This window comes from Notothenia rossii, assembly GCF_949606895.1.
Source record: "Notothenia rossii genome assembly, chromosome: 5".
Lineage (NCBI taxonomy): Eukaryota > Metazoa > Chordata > Actinopteri > Perciformes > Nototheniidae > Notothenia > Notothenia rossii.
In genome coordinates, this window is record NC_136903.1 from 23,259,978 (window position 1) to 23,285,466 (window position 25,489).

General features: G+C 40.9%; 1 protein-coding gene across 1 annotated transcript in view; it reads left to right on the plus strand.

Annotated features, from left to right (window-relative positions):
• The first annotated feature begins 1,019 nt into the window (after positions 1 to 1,019).
• mrpl23 (mitochondrial ribosomal protein L23) overlaps positions 1,020 to 25,489 on the plus strand; it is a 36,232-nt gene continuing 11,762 nt past the window's right edge. The window contains exons 1-4 of the mRNA XM_079681131.1: positions 1,020 to 1,170; positions 2,079 to 2,201; positions 13,360 to 13,442; positions 19,466 to 19,539. Coding sequence (XP_079537257.1) covers positions 1,151 to 1,170; positions 2,079 to 2,201; positions 13,360 to 13,442; positions 19,466 to 19,539 — 300 coding nt within the window. The 5' untranslated portion in view covers positions 1,020 to 1,150. The remainder of the gene's footprint in view (positions 1,171 to 2,078; positions 2,202 to 13,359; positions 13,443 to 19,465; positions 19,540 to 25,489) is intronic.

Genomic DNA, 25,489 nt, shown 5'->3' on the forward strand with positions numbered 1-25,489 from the left:
GACACTGAAAGTGTGATAAATACATGGGCGAACTAGTAAACATTACAACAACTGCATAGTAATCAAATGCCTTACTGCCTTATACTGTCCACACACACTCCATGGCACCATATGGATGGAAACTCCCCTCCCTGGCATAGTGTGGGCTGTCTGTGTGGTCCATTTCCTGCCAGGTCTGAGGTCTGAGCCAGGGGGTCGAGTTTCACTGAGGGGTCCTTCAGTCTCTTATCCCTGTTGCAAGCACATCGTAGGCTGTGAGGTCGGACGCCAGGGCAAAGGGTCTGAATGAGAGATGGGACAAGGTCTCCCTCTGCTGCTGTCTCATTATATGTGCCCTGAATACTTGTCAAGCAGTTACATTGCCACAATAGAAAGACAGCCCTACAAATATTATATTTACTGTAGTGTTATCCAAGGAAGAGATTAAAGCTGTTGGTCCAAATAGGACAATACCATTTGAGAAACACGTTTAACAGGTGATTATAACAAAGCACTCCTTTTAATATTTATTAATATTATTTATATTTTACTGATTTATTTTCAATTCTTACATGATAATTATGAATTATTAGGTTTGTCTCAAATTAAGCAAATTTGTCTGATTGGCATTAGGACTCAGACTTGTCATTATTGAGTGTTATGACTTTTAATTCAATTTTCAGTTTGATACCAATTGGTAGCAGATATTTAAAGGTAGCCTATCTCATTATGTAATCAAAAAAACAAAACCTCAACTCCTGGTTTTTCATGTCCCATATTTCCCGTCATTGTGAGTGTTATTGCTCAATAGTAGACTCCCATATATTGTCTTTGTAGTTCAGTGTTCTCAGATTTTTAAGACTTACTTGCTCCAACATAATATAGGACCACTCACAAAGTATCTTCTCAATATATTAAGATCTCTTTTTTTGAAGTCCATTGACATAACTTCAGCCAGAACAGGTCTAAGTTAGGCTACTTCCAGTGGACCTTCAATCAGTCTCTTAAATGTGCAAGGGTGAAGTTTTCTGCAAGGGCATGGATTACATCCAGTGCGCATGCGCTGATTGAGTGTACCCGGAAGTAGAAACATGCACGTGTAGCATTTGACAACCTTGAAAAGACTACAAAACAACTACCTGACAGCTTGCTTGATAAAACGGTTCCAGTGATGCCAGTGACACGGCTACTGTAAGTTTCAAGTTTGCTATTCGTATTTATAGGCATAAATACGTCCAAAGTAGAGATTACATCTGTGTTTGAATCTTAGTTTGGTATAATAGCAGACCCAGCTAACATTAGCATGTCAGCCTTCTTTCAGCTGCCCTTCCAGCCTTATGTCTTAATGCAGCTTTTCGCCCATTGGTTTCTCATTTTACACATGTGGAGTGCGCTTCAATTTGTTTTGTGTGTGTGTGCTTAGTGTGAATCGAAAATGATGTTATGCCATAAGAACGTATCGAGTATTAGCAAGCTATGCTAAAAACAAACTTCCGCTTACATGCAGCTACAGCCGGAGTACTGTTACTATGTGGGTTACCATGACACCCAGGACCTTGCAATGGTTTCTAGAAAGTGAAGGAACTCACCAGGCTTATGTATTCCTCTCTTAGCACGGAAGGGCCCGACATCTCTCCCATGGCTATAACAAAACAATCTAAAGCAGGCCAGTTTATGCATCTACGATATAAACTATTCGTGCATAAAAAGATGTTAAAAGGTTCCAGCTGATCCAAGTGAAAACTGCTAAACCTTTACACGTGCAGCTGGTGAACATACTAAGTCATTTAGCATCTTAAAAGCCAAATATCTCCATAAGTCATTACCTACATCCCATAAAGGAAAAGCGTGTGGTTTGTGTGATTTGGATGGCAAACCACAAACAGTGATCACATCCTGTGGTTTTTCATTACGCCTCTCTCTTTTGAAACTTTTGCTTTTATCACCTTTTTGACAATAATTGGTTACAGCTAATGAAACAAAAATTGCACCACACGATGTAATTTGATGATTACCCAGTTGTTAGTGTGATTGTAGGAAATACTACAGGATGTCTGGCAATGATACTGTGGATGATAAGAATCTGGCTCTGTTCTCAGATACCCTCTGTACCAGCTGGGAAACCCTCAGCTAAGGATCTTTAGACCCAACTGGTTCCTGACTCTGGTGAGACCCGGAAAAGAGCAGCCGCCTGACACGGTCCAATTTCGCACACCAATGGAGTAAGTATTTGCTTCCAGATCTTTCCTTTCATTCCAAAGAGCTGCATAAAAGGAAGTACAAATGATCAGTATTCTACCATTACAAATGTTCATAGTGTGTAGTTACGCTCTGAAAAGGAAAACACTAAAACAATGATTGTTATCTTCATAAATGTGGCTTATGTGTGTCTGTGAATAATTTAATGGTTGTTTGTATTTTAGCCATATTTAGTTTCCAAAGTAAAAGTTGACACTGCTGCCAACTTTTGAAACTATCGATGTTTATTTATTATTACAGAGAAAACTGAATGTGTATTGTGTACAAACAGTAGTAATTTGTACCATTTTATTTAAAAGGAAAAAAATAAAATATGTATTGTGTGCAAACTTGCCACTTTTTTGTACCTATGCCACACAGCAAATTTCACAGTTGTGTATTGCACATTTTAATATTCTAAACTCTTACTTCTACGATTACTACTAGTACTGCAAGGATATGGAAATAAGTAAGCATTTGTGTATTGATGTACATGTTAAGAGGAAGACAGGAAAACATGTCATCACTCGGAATTTAGTCTACTTTACTTAAAAGTTTGTCATACGTTACCATAGAACTTGCAAATCACCACTATCTAATAACCTCTCTCTTTTTTATGGACAATTCTATTTGTATTTTCTTTCTCCAGTCTCAATAGAGCTGTACAATACATTACAAAGAACATATATTCCTCTGAAACAGCTACTGCTCACAATAATAGCTTCTGATAGTTTGAAACGTATGGGTTGCTTTTAAGGTGAATTTGTAAATTTAACATCAATCCTAATGCTAAAAGGCTTATGTTTTTGTCTTCTTAGCTGCCTTTTTCCTCAAGTACAGGCCGTTCAGCTTCAGAACAGCTTTGTAGACCTGGTATGGATTCAGCACCATGTGTTTTTCTGAAGACTGGATGATAATTACCACAGGGATCCTGGACCTTGAGGATATAATGACTATAACAACTCTTAAAGCAACATTTACAGTGCTTCTTGCAAATATAAATATAACAAGCTTACGCCCTGCATAAATTGCAATATTATGAAAATACAAATCAGCTGTTTTATTTGGCATTGCAAATATTTTAGGTTATTTTGTAATATAATATACTATTATTTAAACGGAATTCAGAACTACTATATAATGGACATATGTTTCACGTTTTAGGCTGCAATCATTTGTTTTTACTGGCACTCACTGAAACCAGCTGGACCAGTAATATGCAGTGTTATTGAGTTGGTAACCATCACCACCAGGTGGCGTAACAGCCCCAAGAACAGAAGTCTGTTGCCCAGTCTTTAACAGTATCGACAGCTACCACCACTTTATGGCTGTCTTTTATGAACTCAGTTTCAAGGATGACTTGCAAAAGGCTGACGTTGGGCGGCAGGCAAGGTCAAAAGTGCTTTAATGTTCTGCTACACAGGTCCATGTTGTAGACAGCGTTATGTGGAACAAAAAGGAGCCAATATTAATATCTAAACACAGAATAATAGTAATATGTTCTTGATCATTCTCCAAGTTCATGTCCAATGGGTTTTATTATTTGTTATACTACTTTACTGTTTCTAGTGTTGCACATGAATGCTCCTTTACTAAACAATCATGCATTCTCCTCTGACCTCTAGCATAAAAAAAGCCACTCGGCAGCGTCGCGTTGAAGCTTGCCGGTGGGCGTGTCTGGCGTGCAACCAACAACCAATCACATTAATCTCCCGCCCTGGACACACAAGCACGCGGTTTGATTGGCTAGAGCTTGTACTGGCATATGATTTGATTGGCTGGCGCTTCCGTCGAAGCTTGAAAAGTTGAACTTTTCTCAACTTTCGAAGCAAGCAACGGAGACAAAGCGACGCAACGGAACCACAATGCAGTTCGGCAGAGCGTGACGTCACCCCATTCAAAGTGAATGCGAAGCGTCTCCGTTGAAACACGCGACGCTGCCGTGTGGACGTACCGTTATTGTCCAGTCAATGGGTATTTTCTCTTTAAATGATAGACATTATGTGCGTTAAAATTCCTGTAGAAAAGTATTCTCTGAAATACTCAAACCCGCCTCTCTGGCACCAACAACCATTCTCAAACCACGTTTAAAGCCGCTCAAATCACCTTTCTTTCCAATTCTGACGCTTAGCTTGAACTTCAGTAAATCATCTTAAGCCTTTCTACATTCCTTAAATGCATTGAATTGCCACGTGATTGGCTGATCACATATTTATATAGTAGCGCATATATATATTACTACAATCGGTTTAATGAGGTCTCATTGTCACATAGTTATCTTTAACAAAATGAACTGGTTTAGACAAGAGGTATTTTGTCATATAATGCAGCAGGAGGTCCACACTACTCAGCACTTAGTAGTGATGATCTGATTCTGAGTACCTCTGCGAGCCAAGGTCACTGAGGTTAGCAGCGCTCCTCAGGCGCTGAGAAGGCCAGAGCCCACACTGGGGAGAAAAATTGAAGTTTGAGGCAGATCATCTATGTGTCTCTGGTGGGGTTTAGACCATAATCTCTTCATCCAGGTGCCTGGCCTCCCACTCTGATTCTTGCCTCTTCTCTGCCAAACTCCTATGGTGATTATGTAATTGTGTGTGTGTCTGTGTGCGCGCTTGTCAGTATGGGTTAGTCCGTTTGTAAAAATGGTGTGTGTCTTTGTGTATATATGCACAAAAGTGGGTAAGTGCAGGGTGCCTGTGTGTTTATAAGGGTGTGTAAGGGTTTTTTCCTTGCAGTCTTTGATGCCTGGGAGAGGTGCGCGGCTGATTGATATGCTGCTGGGGCCTCAGTGTGGGCTCGGAGCACTGTTATTTTTTTACTTTTTCATACTCAAAATGTAGTAAATCGACACACAAAGAGACAGTGACAAAAACCATAAATCAATCCCACTTCTGGCTTATTGATGGGTTTGAGCAATCATTACATTAAGAGCTGCTGTAGTTATGACTCTCGAGGGTAGGGGGTGTTGGCCTGGATATGTTGTAGTGCTGAGCAGCTGTTAATAAGAAGTGGTAATGTTGACGTTCTCAGGGCAATAACACATTGTGGCCTTTATTTTATCTATGTCGTTTTCTTGCTTGTTTCCACTCATATGCACTTGCTATCATCTGCACATGTCTCTCTCTGACCCACCCTGGGCTCTGCTGTTTATTGTGCTTTTCTTAAACCCTTTGCACCGAGTCCAAAACCAATCCCTCTTTGGCACTTTTTGTTTGAGACACCTGGACCGTGCTCTCTCATAATTCTCTTTTTACCTGCTGGAGGGACATGTTTGTTTGTCTTTTTGATTGTTCTCAAACCCTTTGTGCTATGTTAGTATTTCCTCCCCGCTCTAGAAGGAACATCATCAAATTTCTGGGTTTACACCCATACACACACACCTCTTGTGCCTCACCTGGCATGGATAGAGGCCAGCACTGACACATACCCACACTACACACGCACAAGCACTCATACTCACAAACACAAACACATACACCCACAAAGAGAAGAAAGCTGAACTTTGTGTTCGGTCTACTACTCAGTCACATTTCATGCTGCTATGCTGTCTAATAACTATGAAACCAGACCATGCTGCGGTTTCTCACTGTAATCAGGCATGAGCACACAGCAGCTCACATTGTCCTTCCACTCAGCACCTGTTGGATCCAACAATGTTATGAGTGCAATGACAATCACTGATTCTGTTCGCCCGTTCCACTTCATAAACAAGTTGGAACTTAGCGTATTCTTCAGGCTAATTAACCTCAGTTTATGTCATAGGAGGACATTTAGTCAGCTGGTAGTGGAGTGTAACTAACTGTTGACCCGTCTCTCTGTGAGGAGTTTACTGAGTCCTGGTGACCTGTTCTTTGATCTATTTCTGTTCTATTGTCAGACAAAAACACAAACAATAAATATAATCCTTCACACGCTGCTCTCATACTCTCAACTTCTCAGCTGTCTCCTCTCCCTAAATCTCAGGTTCCTCAATGGCTTTCTCCTTAAACAAAGTCTGCTATTATGATCTTGATACTTAGTGTTGAGCAACTTCTGTGCATCTATTGTCTCTGTAGATGGGAGGGTTAAAGTAGTGAGTGTGCATATCTCGACCCAAACCTGACAATGGGGTAGGCTGACAATGAGGAGCGGCTTTCTTTTGCCTTTCATCTGCGCAGAAAACAACTCTCCTGTTTCATTCTCACCACTAAGCCGCTCTGACACAATGTACTTTGATGTGTGCAAGTATGTGTGTCTAGGTGTGTGTGTGGACAACTTGTTGTACCTCAGACTTGACCTTACTGAACGATGTGTTGATAAGTGTTACACATTAAATCATTTCTGAGATGCTTGTTTGATCACAAAACATCAGCATGTCACTGATCCTTCAGCTGTTAAAAAAAGAAAAGCGTAAATCAAAAGGGTAATTCTGCTTTGAGGCCACAGATTAAAGTTGTCAAGTCATTTCTTTCTGACAGTGACTGCTAACCCTAACGTATGCTGCGCCTCATTGCTAATGAATTCTTCTTGTTTTGCATGTTTTCATCATGACGTTGGATCTTTATCTTATACCATTAAATCATCCATTCCTTGTACTGGCTGAGATTGCCTCGACACTTTTATCTAGTTTCCTATTAACATTGCTTTGCATTTAAAATATTCTCATATTGCTTATGGTATTCGCCTTGATACAGAACCCTGTTTGTGAACTCTCCATAACGACATAGCTAATATAAAAGTTCCTCTGTCTGACTGTATTGATTACACATTACATTCATTTTTTTATTTATTAGCGTGGACCCTGAAATGCGAAAAAATAAACTTAAAGGGCTTTATAAAATAAAAAATAAAAAACATCAGTGGAGGCAGTGGGATAACATTGTATTGGTGTATGCCAAAAATGCCTTTTTAATACCGCCTACCTAGCCAGCCTAATAACTACCTCATTCGACCACACTTCAAAACTATCCCTTTTTAACAGAGTTTTGAAAGTCATAATTTTTTTAATAATGTTACTTCAGCACAACAAAAGGATACTTACATACAAAATAAACAGGCCAAATAGTTAAGTTATATGTTAAGGGCTTGAGGTTCCTCCAAACTGCAGTAAGTGCCTGTTGCATTCATTCATCATGCTTATCTGCCAACCAAAAAGGCCCCATAAAAGACCAAATGTAGATACAGCCCAGTTTCTATCAAACGGGGAACCACATTTAAAGTTTTCCAGTGGTTTGCCATGTCAAGTTGCTAAAACAAGCAACCTTTCCAATGAGGATTCATGAGAGCCACAAAAAAGCATGATGAGTCATTCCTATGCAAAGTATTGTTCATGCAACAACAAGGACATGACAACAGCAACACCCCCATTCTTTGGATCAAATGTTGTTGTATCAAATAATTTATAAGGACTGTGGCATGGCATTCTGTTTATACAGTAGACTACACGCACCATATTATTTTTATTTATTTATTTTTGAAGAAGAAGAAGAAGGCAGGGAGGAGAGAGTGAGAACATGTTTGGAGCATTGATGTTTTATCATTACTTGACATGCATTTCTTCCTTTTGATGAAATGAGTTACATCTGCAGTGGTTTGCATGTACTATGTACAGACACATTGCTTTCTAATGAATAATGTTTCAACAAACATACCAGGACTCCACAAACAGGCAGCACGGAGACCAACGATGCCAGTTTGTGAGTTTTGTCTCACACTGACTTACACGCACCATATTTAAAACATGACGCACCGTGATGACCACTAATCCACCCTAACGATGAAAATGATCTACCATATTGACATTTCATATAACAGTTATTCAGTTACGCACGCTTCCACCGCTTAACAAACTGTTGGTTGTTATCGTGATAAAATATCTTTTGGTATGTCTTTCAATTTTTTTATTATGGGTTATTATGGGTCAACCCTGAAGGTGACAGCAATATGAGTACAGCAAGAGTGCTATGTGTTAGTACGAACACATTTGATTGCGTTATCGAATTCAACATTGCTGGTGCCTCTGGAAATGTCTTTTAAGCGGAACATACCTTTTGCAATTTTTGTTATTTTAAAAAGCCATAGTTGAGTACTTAAAGGTGACCTATCATGCAAAATGCACTTTTGTACGTCTTTTATACATGAATATATGTCCCCGGTGTTCCAGGGAACTCACCAAGTGTCAGAAAACACAACCCTCTCTATTTTCCTCCATACCCAAATCTCTTAAAAAGGGGCTGCAACGGATCTGATACAGACTGATCCAGATTTTAACACTTCTATGACGTCACAGAAGTGGCGCTACGGCTATTGGGCCAACTCCACCAATCAGGAGGAGACAGCCACGGACATTGCTGTTCGAAAGCGCTGGAGACGCTGTAGTACATATGCCAAGCCTGTAGATGGTGCTGTTCTCACAGAATCAGCCCATGCAAAGACAGTGTTAAATTGAGCGAAATGAGGAATGGCTAAAATGCATGATCTGTTTGGTATTTTGAAAAATAAAAAGTATAAATATGCCTTATATAGGTATGGTCCTATACTATATTATTCAAATATAGCATGATAGGTCCACTTTAAGCATTACGTTTTTACACTTTCTTAAAAAGGTCAGATTGATGGACCCTATACTTTAAAAAATATGTTTCAACCTCTTAAGGTCAACATTAATTCACAATTTAGATTTGTACATTTTAAGTCTCAGTAGCAACATTGATGACACTGTCAATATACACTTCCAGTTACAACTGTTATTTTTTATTATTTTGTTGTTCACAATCAATTCCAACACCCAATGTTGTTCCCTTTGTAAAGCATGACCAATGACTTTGAGAGGCTGCCAAATATATTGCTGAGTCGTCTGCATATATATATATATATTTATATATATATATATATATATATATATTTATATATATATATATATATATTTATATATATATATATATTTATATATATATATATATATATATATATATATATATATATATATATATATATATATTATAAGATGTAGACGCCTTGATTTCTCCATTAACTCATCCATCCTTTTGAAAGCTGTGCCCTCTACTTTATACTTTGCCTGAGTACATCTTTGGACACATAGCTGAAATACATGTACAATAGAGGGACATATTTTATATGCAAGTTTATAGTATAGTTTATCATTATATTTCTCTCTGCAGAAACAGTTTATTCCTTGAAAAGACGCTATTTTTCGATAAACTCAAGAATTGTTTAATCTCCTTGTCAAACATAGGGTTGCACAGTGAGTCTTCAGTCAATATTGTGTATTATTTGTGGTTAAAGATAATTGAGAGTGGGTAGCTGTATAGGGTATCCTTTATGTACAAAAGAGGCACCACCCTTTCACCTGGCAGATGTTCTTTTAGCACCAACACATTAATAGACAAGGGGCAAGCAGTAGTCTCTGAGCTTTTAGAATACATTAACTATCCTCATTGTCAAAGACTGTCAAAGCTGCCTCTGTCCTGTCCCGCACTTTTCTAAATGTGCCCTTTCACCTACTTTTCTCATATGCTTTCGGGGCACAGGTGTAAATGGTTGCCTTAAACTACTGGAACTGATACTCCCCATCTCCTGGGCTTAGTGTGAGTTAGTCCAAACTGTGAATAGGAAATATCCCGGAGCATACAGTAAGGATTCATTTGCAGAGGAAGGATTACATTAGAGGGAAGCTGATAGAGGTGTGCGTTCTAGACCAGGGGTGTCTAAACATTTTTCACTGAGGTGAGCAAAATCAATCAAATGTAGGTCAATTTTCCTTGATAATTGAATATGCTTTAAGAAAAAAAACAGCCTACATTGCAGCTGTCCATAGGGTTTCATTTATTTCGTTACAAAAAGTGTTGGCAGCTTATCCCATAAAACAGAATCCTCAGATTGCTTATAATGAGGGGAAATAGGAAGGGTGTACTTCCAGCTTGTTATACAAATAAGTTATTTGGCTTCTTCTTTTTTTTTATCAACTACCATCGTTAGAAAAAGGTTTTCAACTTGATTTGACTACATTTATTTGAAAATGGGGCTTATTATAAATACTGTAATATATTTTCACATAAATATTTAAGAAATACAATATAAGAGAAGCACTTTGTAATGTGTGAGCCATTGGCCATTATACTTTGGAATTTGCTGCAGGCCAATACAAAATTGACCCTTGGCCGCAGGTTGGCCCCCAGGCCGTAGTTTGGACACCTCTGTTCTAGACCCATGTCACAGCAAGGTGAAACAATGGCATTACTTTTAATCCATGTCTGCGTCCCTTTAGAAACCGGTTTGTGTTAGCACTACTGGATATCAGATGAATGCCTTTCATCTCACATCTACACTTCAGAACTGTATAACTGTTTTAATTGTTTTCTAACAATAGTGCCAGTGTGCCTGTTTTAAACCTGCTCAGCAACAACAGACCATAATTGAGCCTAATCCATCGTCTGCGTCATCTGAAGCCTTTCTAGGTTTTGTGTTTGGAGTTCTTTCATCATCTTGGGCGAGGAATCTTTGTAGCATGTGTGTTTGCGTATAAATATATACCAGTTGCTGAGGAACGATGCCTTTCGCCCTGGCAGTTGCTGGAGGCAGGTTTTCATTCTTCCTGCGAGACAGAGGTGTGAAAGGTTAGCTTGTGGAGTCAGATGGGTGTTTATACTGGGATGATGATCAGATGCTGCCTGCATCACCATGGAAGACACCACGCCTTTGTCTAAGTTTAGCCTTGTTTATGTACACTTAACTTGACATTTTCTCCTCAGCTTTCAGCCCAAGGCTTCCTCTCAGACTTGATTCCAGTTGTGCTGAAATGTCATGTATTGACTCAGGTCAGAGAAAAACAGCTTTCTACTGTAACCCCTGTAAATCCAGTGTCTAGTATTTTTTGTGGTACATTTTCTATTTAGATCACTACTGGTATTGATTACTGATAAAGATACATAATGATGTATATCATTAATTTTATGTGAGTTATTGGTTTTCATTTTTCTCATTGTTTTATCTTTGTGTCACCTAGATATATATATACTCAGATATATCATTTAAATATATTTGTATACAAGTTCGCCATAACCTTTTTTAAAGACTGTAACGAGACAAGCACCAACAGTGCTTGACAACAAATAGACATATTTAAGTGTAGTTTAAAAATAAAAACATCACCATAATGATTTTTCCTTTTCCATCACAAATAACAGGAGACTAAATATAATATTTCTTTCTTCAATGCAGCAGTTCTATCAGGACTACGACCAGCAGAATAAACAGCACAGTGAGGAGAATTGCAGAAACCAAGTTAAAGTAAACAATATCAACAACAACAACATGGCTAGGGAGGAAGAATCAAGGTTATATTTTGGCTAGACTAGATTGAGTAAAATGTTTATTATAATCTGATGACTAAAATGTCAGCAATTTTCATTGACTATACTAAAATAGTTTTATAACACTGAATTAGCTTAGGTTAACTAAAACTTGACAAAAATAATAAATATATAATCATACTGTGTGTATATACATACATTAGATACAGGACCTAAACTAAGACTATAAACTAAGACTAAAACAAACAACATAGCGGACAAAATAAACATTAGTGCAGAGTATCAGATATGACCATGCTTGTGCGATGTCTTATGCCCCTCTATATTTGTGGTGACTGGATCATTTGAGTGGTAAAGGCAGAAGGATTTAGATTCGCCATTAATCAGGATCAGTGTCCGTCTGCTAAATGATCCGGACGAGACCTCGCAGTCCCCGAGCCACTTTCCTTATTTCCAGCTCCCCTCCCCTGCTTTCTAGGAAAACCGGTCTCTCAACACTATCACTCTCTCTTTCTGCGTCTCTTGATCTCAAGTACCCCCGGTCAGGCCGCTACACTTCACTGCCCTCCAGAACACACACTGTGAGATTGGGGTTATGGGGGGAGGTGGGTGGAAATGGAGCAGAAAGATGCATGTCACATGAGAAACAAATGTCTCTCCTCTCGGCTGGGTAAAGGGGGGACCATTGGCTTCAAAGGGCCTTAAAACGTTTACATCTTTCTTTGCATACTGATGCAGCAACTCTTTCACCCTAACAATCCCAGTGCTCATGGACCAGTACTGGGTCTGAGAGCGAGAACTCAGGTAGTGTAACTAAGTTAGCTTCCTGAAGTTGGTGTTTGATAGAAAATCATAATACTCAAGAGTCAGCCCATCAAACCATCCTAATTCGGTAAAGATTGATCCAAATGTGGAAATGGTTACTGAAGTATCGTAAACAGGCTTACCTTTCTTGATAAACACAATTGAGCATGTCACATTGAAGGAATCTATGCTACTTCACTGCTAGCTTTGTCAAAATGTAGCGTATTATAGAGGAAAAGGCATTTGTTTGCTCTGCATGGAAACATATATTACATCATTCTTATTTACAAAGAGTCTTTGTGTTCACAGATGGGATTTTCTCATGCAATTGTTTGCCTAATATTGTAACAGCAGCTCAAGGTATTGTGTTGTTTTCTCTGAAAATAGGGAATATATATTATCCGGTGCTATCAGAAAAACATATGAGTTGATAGAATATGCCATATCTGAGGCACTCATGTCAGACCACAGCGTCGCTATTAAGCACTTTGTCAGACGCATTTGGGAAGTGCTCTCTACAAGGCTAATCCGATTGGCTAGATTGATTAGCAGTTAAAAACCTTTCTTCCTCTGGTCGGACCATTCCGTTCCAAATGCTGCCAAGTGGGCTATCTTCAGCTGAGCTGGCCCACCGGATCAGTTGGTGCCAGGCTCGCTTCCTGTGTAGGGTTTCACCGGGCGCGATCAATACATGCAGACATCTAATTGGATGAACACTGACACTCACATTTCTCTTCTCTCCACTTTATGGGCCAGGGTATAACAGCTGAATATGGGTTTAGATGAGTGTCCTGTCAGTTACAGTAGGTAAGATAACAGCAGAGTTTATGGGAATGCAGTGTGGAAATAAGCTGTATCATTTTTCTTTGTCTGTGTCAATTAAGTGAACTTAATGTTATATGATGGACACTGATTGCATGTAACCCTGCAAGTGCTTGACTGTAATCTCTGATGCTGAAAGCCTTGTTTAACACCCTGTTCTCCCCCCTTTCTCCCCATGTTCCTCTTTTCTTTCCCTTTGCGACAGAATGACCAAGTGTGACATAAAGAACTACCTGGAGAACATCTATAATGTCCCTGTTGGAGCAGTTCGCACCAGGATACAGTTTGGTAAGTGTGTTCAAATACATTCAGGGAGCTGTATTATTTACACAACTTGGAGTTATTGACATTACCTCATGAGATATTTGTATTTCTCATAAACTAACTGATAGAATGGATTGAAGTTGACTTGCTCTTGCGTCATTATCACAGGAGAATATCTATTTATTTTTCAAAATGAGTTGGTTTGCAGGATAGATTACGTATTGCTCCTTTTTTGGACAGCGACTGCTCCATAGCTGTGGGAGCTTCATGCTGCTGCTAGGTTTGGTGTTTCTTTCTGTTTGGGTCTGTCCGGGTCAAATGCATTCTGGGTCGGGTCTGATTATCCTTGCGTCTTTCCAAATTGGCTTTGACTGTCCCCAGGTTGGTTTCAGATGACGTTCATAACTTCAAGCTCAGATAACATTAAGATAATATATTCATGAGTGAAAGTTACCAAGGCACATTTCCAGATAATTGTAGACAGTTTTCTCTGTAAAATATCGACACACACACACAGAAATGATAAGGACAATTTAAGTTAGTTCAATTCCCACAATTCAATACCATATTATTCCTGTAAGAGCAATTGTATGCAGCATTATAGATTTGTTTCTCTCGGGCCCAGTATAGGTCTGTGGTATGTTATGGATTTAGCTTTATTATTGTTTCCAGTATGAAACTCATTTTATTTACTGTAAGTGGACTGAGTACGAGGAGAAAAAAACCCACAATACAGACTTTATAGCCACAGGCACTAACATTATGACGCAAAAAGCTAGCAATTGAAGAACATAACACAAAGCATGACTGTACATCTATGTAAAGACATGGAGTTCTTCCAACTGTTCGGAGAGAGTGTTAAGGCGGTGATGAAAACACTTGATTTACGGAATGCAATACCAAGCCACAAACATTTCATCTGAATTTAAATCCTAAAGTTTTACTGCAGCTGCTGTGAGTAACTGAACAAATGGTACACACACACACACACACACACACACACACACACACACACACACACACACACACACACACACACACACACACACACACACACACACACCCGCCATCTTAGTTTTTCACTGTTTGTCAAACTCTACCTCTTCGCTGTAAAGTATTTTAAAAGGTAATTTGATGACTTGTTAAAAATAAGTGACCTCAGATTCATGCAATAAGATGGCTTTGTGAAGTAGCTACAATTCATGTTACCATGGATTCCAGATACAAAATGTTCACGAAAAAAAAAAAAAGTCAAAATTGCACGACTTGACTCTTTTGAACAATTTAGTTATTAGATTGTAAATCTTGTGGAAAACATTTAAGCTTCATGATATTTCTTTTGTTCAGATGGAAATATATAAATAATATTATGGTTACAGTGTGCGAAAAAGCACATGTCCGATCGTCCAGGACGTGTTATTTACAATATCGGACAAGTACATATTTCCATTGATTTCGCCCATATTTATTGACAAATTATTGATAAATTCAGCTTACAAAAAAGGCAGAACACATTTGCAAATTGTCCCTGCGGACCGCAGCTCTCTCTCCGTGCTCCGGATCAGCTGATCGGTGCAGCTCAGCCTCTTTCTCTCTCTCTCTTTCTCTCTACACACACACAGCGGATCCGCAAACTTTCTTATGTTCTTTCTCTAACAAGTAATGAAGGTTATTAAGCGATTTAGTTCCTATGTATGTTTTTGTCCTAGCGTAAAGATTGAGATAACATTGTGAAGTGCCGCTGAATTAATATCATTTTAATGTATTTATTGGAAGCCAGACTGCACACGCACTGAGCAGCTCCCAGAGTCCCCTGTCCTCCAGGCTTAGAGAGGTCCGACAGCCGAGAGGTTGATGTCCTCATCATCTTCAGATGGGGAAGAGATTAATCTGACCTCAAATGTCAACACGTTAAAGCTCTGCTTTACTACACATACACACAGATTATTCCTTGGAAAAAAAATATGGTATAATATTTGTTATTCAGATAAGTAATGAAGGTTATTAAGCGATTTAGTTCCTATGTATTTAATATTGACCGCTATTTGCTTTATGAAGTGAACCAGCCTGTCTGTCTGTCTGTGTCCTCGCGCTGTCCTCACATCCCGGACCCCCAGACTCAGAGGAGCACAGGGATGTCAGTATTGTTTATCAAGCTGGGTATAGAAAGTACATTATTGAAATGAAAATACTATTTATTTCCTTTTACAAATAGTGAGCAGCTGGGCAGCTGTAGCATATGTGTTGCAGGACATGTATTGGACAGACTGTGTGGTTGGACTCTGTCTCACAGGCAGGTTGCAGTGTAACATCAGAGGAGACTAGGCCAATTGTACATTCTCAAACTGCACCACTTAGGACTAACTAAACAATGCAGAGATTATTATTTTTATATAATTTTATTCAATAACCGTAACAAAATGAAACTGTATGAAGTGATTCGTAAATAGGAATACAGATTTGACTTAATGTTTTCAGAAATATATTTTTCTCCCAGTGAAATTGGCATGGGACTTATTTTTACCCTCTCAAAGAACCGGAATCGAGAACCGAAAAGAACCGGAATCGAAAAGCATAACCGGAATCGTTAAAATCCAAACGATACCCAACCATTGATGTATAATAAGAGCCCAACCCTATGTGTGATGCAGTAAAATCTTACCGCTCACTTACGTTAGCGGTGTCGTAAAACCATGGGAAAATGTAAAATACGATGGGCCTGCGAAGAAGAAGATTCCAGTGGCCCGGACAAGTGAAAAATGTATTCGGACAAGTACATTGCCAAACTCACTTGTCCATGGACAAGTACTCTCTAAAAACTTTTTCTTACACTGGGTTATTTTCTCTGTGATCATTGCGGTTATGTCCATCCCATTGTTGTGTCAGTCGACAAGTTTGTTAATGAAATGTTGGATTGTCGGATTCACAGAAATGTAATTCTTTCTTGGAAAGCATAAAGTCTTATTAATTCTGTCTTTGAGAGACAAGCTGGTGGTTATCCGGGATTAGCAGTTCCAGATCGCGATGTAGGCATTTTCCCGTTGACATGCAGCAGCGGGAGTGTTTTCCAGCGGCTAGTTGCGGTAGTGGTTAGCGTGCCTGGCTCTCCTTTCCCCCTAACACACACAGCTGCTTATCTGACAATCTGCTGCTGCAGCATTCCAGCCTCCAGCTGTCCCAGGACACCCCACGCTCCCTCCGCACAAACACATACTATTCACTTACAAACTTGCAGCTTCGGGACCCTAAGTGCCCCATCTTCTCCGCAGTCATCCCAACCCTCTGCCCCTTGTCAAGGATGATCTAAGCCCAGAGTGTTATATCATTGACTAAATAATCCTCTTGACTTTTTATTAGGGGAGGTAACTGAGTTAGCATGGACTGATTTGGGGGCTCCCTAAAAGTCAAGGAATTTGCGAGTTCATGGAACAACATAAGTAGAGGACATAGGGGTGGCTTGAAGTTGGAGAGAAACTGATGGATGTGCTGAAAAGAGGAGGCACGCGCTCTCTCCATGCCGGCCACGAGGAGCCCCCTCTACCTCTGGAGGAGAGCCTAGGAAGGAGAAGAGGGGAGAGGCGTCTAGCTTAGCCTAGCCTACATTTTGGAGGACCCATTAACGCTGTTTATTAGGGTTCTGTCATTAAAAGCTAGAGGAAAAGGAAAGCCCCTCGGGAGGGTGGGTGGAAGGAAAGCAGTGAACTGTGGGGGGACGGAGAAGAAAGGGCGGCTCAGGGCCCCCGTTGATCCCAAGGTGCGTCAGAGAAGGTATCCCTGTCTGCGTCAGGGGTTCCACTCCATTGGCAGCGTAAAGACGGCAAGAGGCTGAGGAAAGCAGGGGCGCAAACGACCCTTTCTTTCCTCCATGGGCGGCAAGGGTATTTTGGAACGAGTTGCCATGGTTACCCCTCTGGCCTGGGATTTGTAACGTGATAGCTGGCTGCCAAACCGCAATCTCAAAGTGGGAGAAATTGTGCTTACGTTTGCGAGTGTTGCATGAAAGCTCTGTCTGTGTGTCCGTATGTGTTAGGAAAGGGCTACGAGAATTAAGAGAAACACTTTGTTCCTTTTTCAAGGTGTGTGTGTGTGTGTGTGTGTGTGTGTGTGTGTGTGTGTGTGTGTGTGTGTGTGTGTGTGTGTGTGTGTGTGTGTGTGTGTGTGTGTGTGTGTGTGTGTGTGTGTGTGTGTGTGTGTGTGTGTGTGTGTGTGTGTGTGTGTGTGTGTGTGTGTGTGTGTGTGTGTGTGTGTGTGTGTGTGTGTGTGTGTGTGTGTGTGTGTGTGTGTGTGTGTGTGTGTGTGTGTGTGTATCAGGGACAGGTCAGTGTCTTACCTTTTATCATTCAAAGGTTCTAGCATTTCCCTGTGGATTTCCTCAGCAATCACACAAAGACACATACACTAACACACACACTAATACATACACACACAGAGGCAAACACTCTTCGTTACCTCTGTCTCACACCCACACAGGGGCCTCCAGTTAGCCAGGGGGGCGTGTGGGGGTGTTTTAAAACCCTGCTCAGGGCTTTCCCTTAGCAGTAGGCTGCCTGGCTAGTGATTACTAGCTGCACATACAACGCACACAGATGGAAGCACACACACACACACACACACACACACACACACACACACACACACACACACACACACACACACACACACACACACACACACACACACACACACACACACACACACACACACACACACATATATAGACATACACACACACACACACACACACACACACACACACACACACACACACACACACACACATATATATATAGACATACAGACACACACAAGTGACTCATTACAGCGGAATGTTTCCCTTGTTTTTCATGTCATAAACCGTTCCCACGGCAATGGCAGTTACTCAGAGGGCCTGTTGACTTGACCACCAGGGTCTCATTGAGATTAGAGTTTAAGGCCGAGATGAAACATGATGCTGTGGTTATTATCCGCAATTCATAGTAGTGTTTTTGTCCTAGCGTAAAGATTGAGATTACATTGTGAAGTGCCGCTAAATTAATATCATTTTAATGTATTTATTGGAAGCCAGACTGCACACGCACTGAGCAGCTCCCAGAGTCCCCTGTCCTCCAGGCTTAGAGAGGTCTGACAGCAAAGAGGTTGATGTCCTCATCATCTTCAGATGGGGAAGAGGTTAATCTGACCTCAAATGTCAACACGTTAAAGCTCTGCTTTACTACACATACACACAGATTATTTCTTGGAAAAAAAATATGGTATAATATTTGTTATTCAGATAAAGGATGAAACATAAAATTGCTTTACAGGTTAATATAAGGAGTGCCTTGGTCATTTTGCTAACTTTCACCTAGGTGCGGAATGAAATCCCATAATCCTTTATTATTAATCATTCTGATTTTCATTCTAATTCATCGTTATCCCTCGACATTATACATTTGGTCTTAATATTACAAAAAATAAATGACAAATGTCCATTATTATGACTTGAAATCCGAGGTGATTCAATTAAATGTCAACTGTTTAATCAACAATCAAAAACCCAATTTTAGGACAAAGGCTAAATATCTACAAATCTAGATTTGGAATGATTAAATGTTTTGCATTTTTGCTTGAAAAAATGTATTCAGAAATGTTTGCCATTTCATTTAGAAATCCACTAATTGTTGTGGCTCTGATAATGATTATCATTACATTAGAGTTCATATTGTTACACAAATGCATTATCTCTTCCAGTGAATGGAATACCTCTTCAATTAACATACTCAATACATTATAGCAAAAATCATGCTCATCCTTTTGCTACATTGTCCAACAAGACCCTTTAGGACAAGTTACCTCATTATAGGCCGTATTGCAAAGTTTCTCCAAGATGAAACACTTCCATGGTCTCAACGGCATATCGTTATGTTGCGAAACTTTACTCTCACCATGTTCATAAATGTCACCACCCTCACTATGTCGCACGGTCTGCTTTCTCACAACCACACTCTCACACTTAGTCATGCCTGTTTACCAACAAGTACAATAACGGCTGTTCTTCGTTTTATCAGGCTCCAACAAGAAGAGGAATCATCGAAACCAGAAGATCAAGCAGCCTGACTACAAAGTAGCCTACGTTCAGCTGGTGAGAACACACACACACACACACACACACACACACACACACACACACACACACACACACACACACACACACACACACACACACACACACACACACACACACCTACACACACACACTCTCTTCCTCCCACTCCGACTGTTTACTGCTTAGTGTGTTGTTTGAGTAGCATTAGCTCATTGACTCCTGTCCCATACACAATGGGAGGTGAAGACCTTGCCACAATAACTTTCTTTCTTTCTCTCTGTCTCTCTCCCTCTCTTTCTCTCTCAGCCAGACCTCTGTGTTTTTTGTTATTGTGGGGGCTGCATTATTAAAAACAACACCCAGGGGGGAAAGGGCATGTTCAGGCCTTGAGCCTTCAGCTTTTGTGTCATGGGCTATTTTTTAAAGGGAGACTTGGCGGGTGAGAGAGGTGAGATGGGTAAGTCGATGTGCCCCCGTAGAGCCCTGAGGGGCTGGCAGCCTTTGAAGGTGAGCTCTGAAACTAACTCGCACACAAATGCAGATATGAAGAGACACGTAACAATAAAACATCAGTGGGCACACATTTGATTTGCTCGAATGCCATATCAAATGTTCTCATGAAAAGTAGATGCTCACAAAGTGTGCAGCCTAACCTTGCATCTCTCTCCCCCTCTGGGGTTCACACACTCTGGCTGCCCTCTGCTCGAGCTGCAGTCTGGGTTTCTGAGGGGCCTGAGGGTAAAAGGTTGTCCTTGGTTACATGCCAGACTCATTACAGGAAATATTGAGATATGTTTATCATCTGGGGTAGCTCTCCTTTCTGTGAGCAATCATCTACACTTGGTGTGTGTGTTTGATAAGACACTCCCGATGTCAGACAAGATTTCCTCGTTGCATCACAGCAGTTGCCCTCACACCTGTGTTTGAGGTAATCTTTGGGTCAGGAAGGCCCAATCCCAGGACCTCTTGCCAGTGTTTGAAGTATGTTACTCTTTGAAATCTAACAAACCTTCCTCTAAAACGTCAAAATAATTTGCTGTTTTAACGCGCCTTTGATGCCGGCGTAAAAAGCAAGGGCCCTTTGTTTTGTGCCTGTCGTTTTGATCTTGCCCAGATAAATCAGCAGCGGTGTAGACACTTCTTTATGCCGCGCCGCCCACCCGACTGGGAGCCATCAATCTTGAAACGAATGAAAAATGAAAATTGTCTAAACACGACAATTTGAAAGAAGATACATAATTGAAGCAGCCATGAATCTTTTAAAAGGGGAGACTTCCTCTTGTCTGACACCAAGGAAGTGGCCTGTGATTTTGTGTGCGTCTGGAATTCCTTGCGGAGTCACCAGTGATGCTTCTGTCTCAACAGACGCACACGACGATGATAGGTGTGAGGATGCAGAACAGCACACACACACACACACACACACACACACACACACACACACACACACACACACACACACACACACACACACACACACACACACACACACACACACACACACACACACACACACACACACACACACACACACACACACACACACACACACATCTCTGACATGTGTGTGTCATTCATGCATGCACAACCCCATACGGAATTATGTTTTTCCGTGAGTGTCATTCGCTCTATAGTCCCAATCACGTTGCGGTTTTCTGAAGTCATGCTCATTTGACGGGGAACAGCGGGCAGATGCTGGCTCTTTGTGCTTAAAATGGCTTGATATAAAACCGAATATCCGGCCTATTTCTCTGGCCGGTTTTTGGAAAAAACATGCTCTCAACTTCTTTTCCTACCCCACTCTCCCTCTCTTGTGTACGCACACACACATTTACACAAGCGCGCACACACACACACAGCCCCAGAAAACCCTCCTTTCTTTTGCAGTGGTGGGTAGAAAACAAGATTGTTCCTAATTGACTCCACATGTGGGAGAGTGTTCTGTGGGTCGATGCTCACACCACGGTCCCCCCATTCTCCCCTCATCCTTCCCTCTCCCCATTCTCTCCCCCTGCTCCCTCCATCCGCTAACATTGCAGCAGTACTATGTTTGCTCCCTCTCTCTCTCTCTCTCTCTCATTCCTTAGTCTTGGTTTGTGGTTGAGGGGAGGCCTCCCGTTAGCGGGGTTCCGTGACGGCCATTTTCCTCAGGCTTAGGGGGGACCCCAGTAACAGGGGGAGAGATAGCGTCTGCATGTATGAAATGTGCACTGTGTGTGTGAGGGGCTCACACACACAGGGAGGCGACTAAGGGCATGATGGAGTCATGCCAGAGCAGGGAGGTCCAGAGCCGGGGCAAAGTCATCAGGGGGAGGAGAAGAGGATGTGTGTGTGAGTGTGGGATAGGGTAGTGGTGGTTGGGTGACAAAAACAGCAGTACAAAATGAAAATCTTGAGTCTATCAGACTGCTTTTAGGTCTGGCTGCACATCAATGGCACTGGTGTGTGTATAGAGTCCGACAGCTTAGCCCATTTTCGCAGTCACCTCATACGGTTCCATTTATTTGATGCTGTAAAGGCTGCTGTTGGAATACCTAATTGTGAATTGCACTTTTTTTACCTCCGTTACAGACATTACTTCACGTACAGTAGGAGTAATTCGATTTTCTGACCCACATTGCCTTTTGAGTAATAACATTTTACTCAGGTTTTTAGGAACACTCTACTGTTTACAAAGACAGTTACATTACTTTCATTATCATGAAATCCTGTTGCATTTTTGTAGAAAATCTGTTAGAAAAAGGCTTTTTTACATCTTCATAATGCATGTCATACCTTGTGGTTTACCCGAATTCAAATTATCTTGGCACATCTCACAGCTAAAGTGCGCCATGCCACCATTTCCATTTGAACATTTTGTAAACCAAAGAAAAAATAAAACAATCAACCTTTGAAATTAAAGTAATTTTTAAAGGATTTGAGTCATTATTCAGCAAGATTATTGTCAGTCAAACATGTATTATTAATTCCTCTCTGCATGGCGTGTAGATAAAAAGGCTGTGGTGGGTTTTGGTCAGAGGGGGGGTTGGTTATGTTCTCTCTTTGGAGTGGCAGCTAGTTTGCAAGAGAGCTCTGGTGGCTGGTGCCAGCTGCAGCACTCGAGCAGGCTGAGTGCTCAGAGTGCATGTTGAAAGCTCCCAGAGGGTGAGGCTGTGAATATATGAATGGGATGCCTGACCAGTGTCAGCTTTTCTGAATGATCCAGTTTAGTGCCACATTATGCTGTAAATGTCAAATGCATGCTATACAAGTTACAAGCTCTAATCAGCAGATTGTTTGCAGCTGGCGAGTTGATCCTTCCAACAACATGTTGGGTTTTAACATTACAAGATTCTCTAAGACATCTTTGATACTTTTTTTTTTTTTTTATTCCGAGTAGTAATGTGGTTGAATTTTCATTTAATTTAAAAGAGATAAATTACATTTGGAAACATTTTAAACTTTTTCTAATTTAGCTTGTTAGATGGTGAGTAAATCTCACCCATCATTTTTGATTGATGTTATCCGTGTGAAGAAAAGCATTTAAGACATTTTCTCTGACGTTTTCAGATGAGTTTCAAAGGGAGGAGCATCAGTTTGTGTTTTCTGCGTGTTGAGCACCGCATGGCACGTCCAGGCACCTGCTGGATGCTTTCAACCATTTAGCAGAATAATCAACACTCGTGAACCGTTGTTTGACAGTCTGTATACACCTCGCTGGGAATCTGTGAGCATCGTCGTCAGTCCGTGCTTTTGTGGGGTGTGGTAGCACAAATCCCACACAAGCTCCATTCCACAGAGTTTATCAGTAGACAAAAGCTCACTTCATACAGTCAGCGGAGAGTCTGCGTAAGGGCGAAAGCAGTGAAAGTAGATGATGAGTGGTAAACTTTGCAGCAGATGGAGAGCAGTTGCACAGATGGTCTAGGGTGTTGTCACGATGCCGACCTTCATCTAGTGAACAGCTAGTTGTGGTCACACATAAACCAATGATGTCATTATTTTTGATAGTAGTCACGATCATGTGCTAAGGACTGCTTAGATCCATTTATACATATCCTAAACTCTTTATCTTTTTAAATGTTATTTAATATTATGTCCGGTGTTTTTTCAATAGTGTGTTTGTCTGGAAGTCCATATAAATGTATGCGTACATTTTAATTGGTTGTATTTTCTTGCTTGGGTTACACATTTTCTCGCAGTGAAAGCAGACGGTTTCACACAAATATGCCATTTAGCCACTAGAGGCTTGTTATTGTTGGTTGTATGCCTGGTAGCCAAGTTTGCAAAGTAGTAAATAAGGTGTCAAGATGTTCCTCCAGTGCCCCGGCCCCTGAAGGCACGCTGTACCAGTCGCAGCAGTCCTAAGGCTCGGTTCCCCATGGCAACGTCCCGACCTGCCGACCACAAAACAAAACAAACGGGGTTGGACCAACAGTTGTAGAATAAGTAGTAGCTTCATTCAAATTGCTAATTTCCCGTGTTTCTTTCTGTCGCTTTCTCCACCCCCGCTCCATCCACGGGGAAGGCATCACTTGAAGTGAAAGGGAGCGGGAAGTGAGAGAGGGAGAGAGACAAACAAACAGAGGGAGAGCCTGAGTGGCAAACATGGAGGAGTTGTGACACAGCTGAAAAGAAGGGGCGGGGGGGTTGGGGGAACAGCTGCATTGAGAGGGAAGCTGTGGCCAAATCTGGCTCTCCTCTGTTTGACTGACACTAGATGGCAACGTTTTGCTGCACAGCTTCTCTCTTTAGCCGCTCTTATTGCCTATCTGTTATTGACTCGTAGTTGCTCAACAATAGACCCACTTGGGTTGTGTGTTAGATTTTATGCCTATCTGGCTGGGGTGGAGGTGGGGAGGGGTACAGGATAGGATCCCCATGACCCCCCCCCCACCCCCTTCCGTGTTCATGTTCTCTGCTCTAAGCGAAGCCCCGGCTCTCTGAAGCTGAAGGTGCTGATTCAGGGGGTTGGGCCAACGGGGAAATCTTGCTTATCTGTGTGGAATTTTATTATTTTCAACTATTTGGATCATGATGTCTCCCGCTCTCCCTCCCTCCCTCCCCCTTCCTCCTTTCCACCTTGTCACGCAAACACAGGCTTTCCTCACCCAGCCTTGTCTGTCTGTCTGCCGCTCTGTTTCCTTCACTTCCCTTTGCTGCCTCACCCTTGCTTATCACGCCAATTAACATTTTTAACTTCTGCCATTTCTCCCCCTGTGCCTTTTTCTTTTCTGTTTGTCTCACAGATTTATCAAATGAACATTGTTATTTCAATCCATTCCACTTCTAATTCTTACATGTTAATGCTTCTTCTGTATGTTGAGCTGCTGTTTAGTAGAATACGATAACAAGGTGCTGAGACTCAAAAGTCATTTTTCATAGCATAGGGCATTCCTTATGTTATTCCTTGTCGTACAATACGTAAATTAAATAGCATGTCGGGTCATCTTCACTACTCTGAATATGAATATTTAAACAAAACACACACATACAAGAAGACCATGGATTCAGAGAATTCCTCTGTCAAAAGATGGTCACATTTTGTACACTTACATGTTGGTTTCTATGTCTGATCTTACACAAATCTTTAATCAATTTATAGAACTCTCTATAGTTTGTATTTGCTGAGATGTTTAACCTCTATGTGGCATATTAATGGTGTTTCTTGAAGCGAAAGCTAAAAATTGCATTTTTCTAAAATCATTATTTACCTTTATGTATCAATGTTAACATGTTGGTAGCAGCATATCAACATATTTCTCTTCAAAGCAGAAAGCAAACAAAAACATCCAATGTCAAAAACCTACTCAATCACCTCAAATATTACCACAAAATCCATTGTTATGAAGCTATCAAGGCCAAGTTTTACCAGAACATCCAGCAGAAAATATCCAATCTGATACTGCCCAAACTGTAGCGTACTCTCTCCAATGAGCTCATATAGGCCCTGTGATATGACAGATGCAACGTCTTCTTTCTTCAAATGGGAGAGAAATTCTAGAAT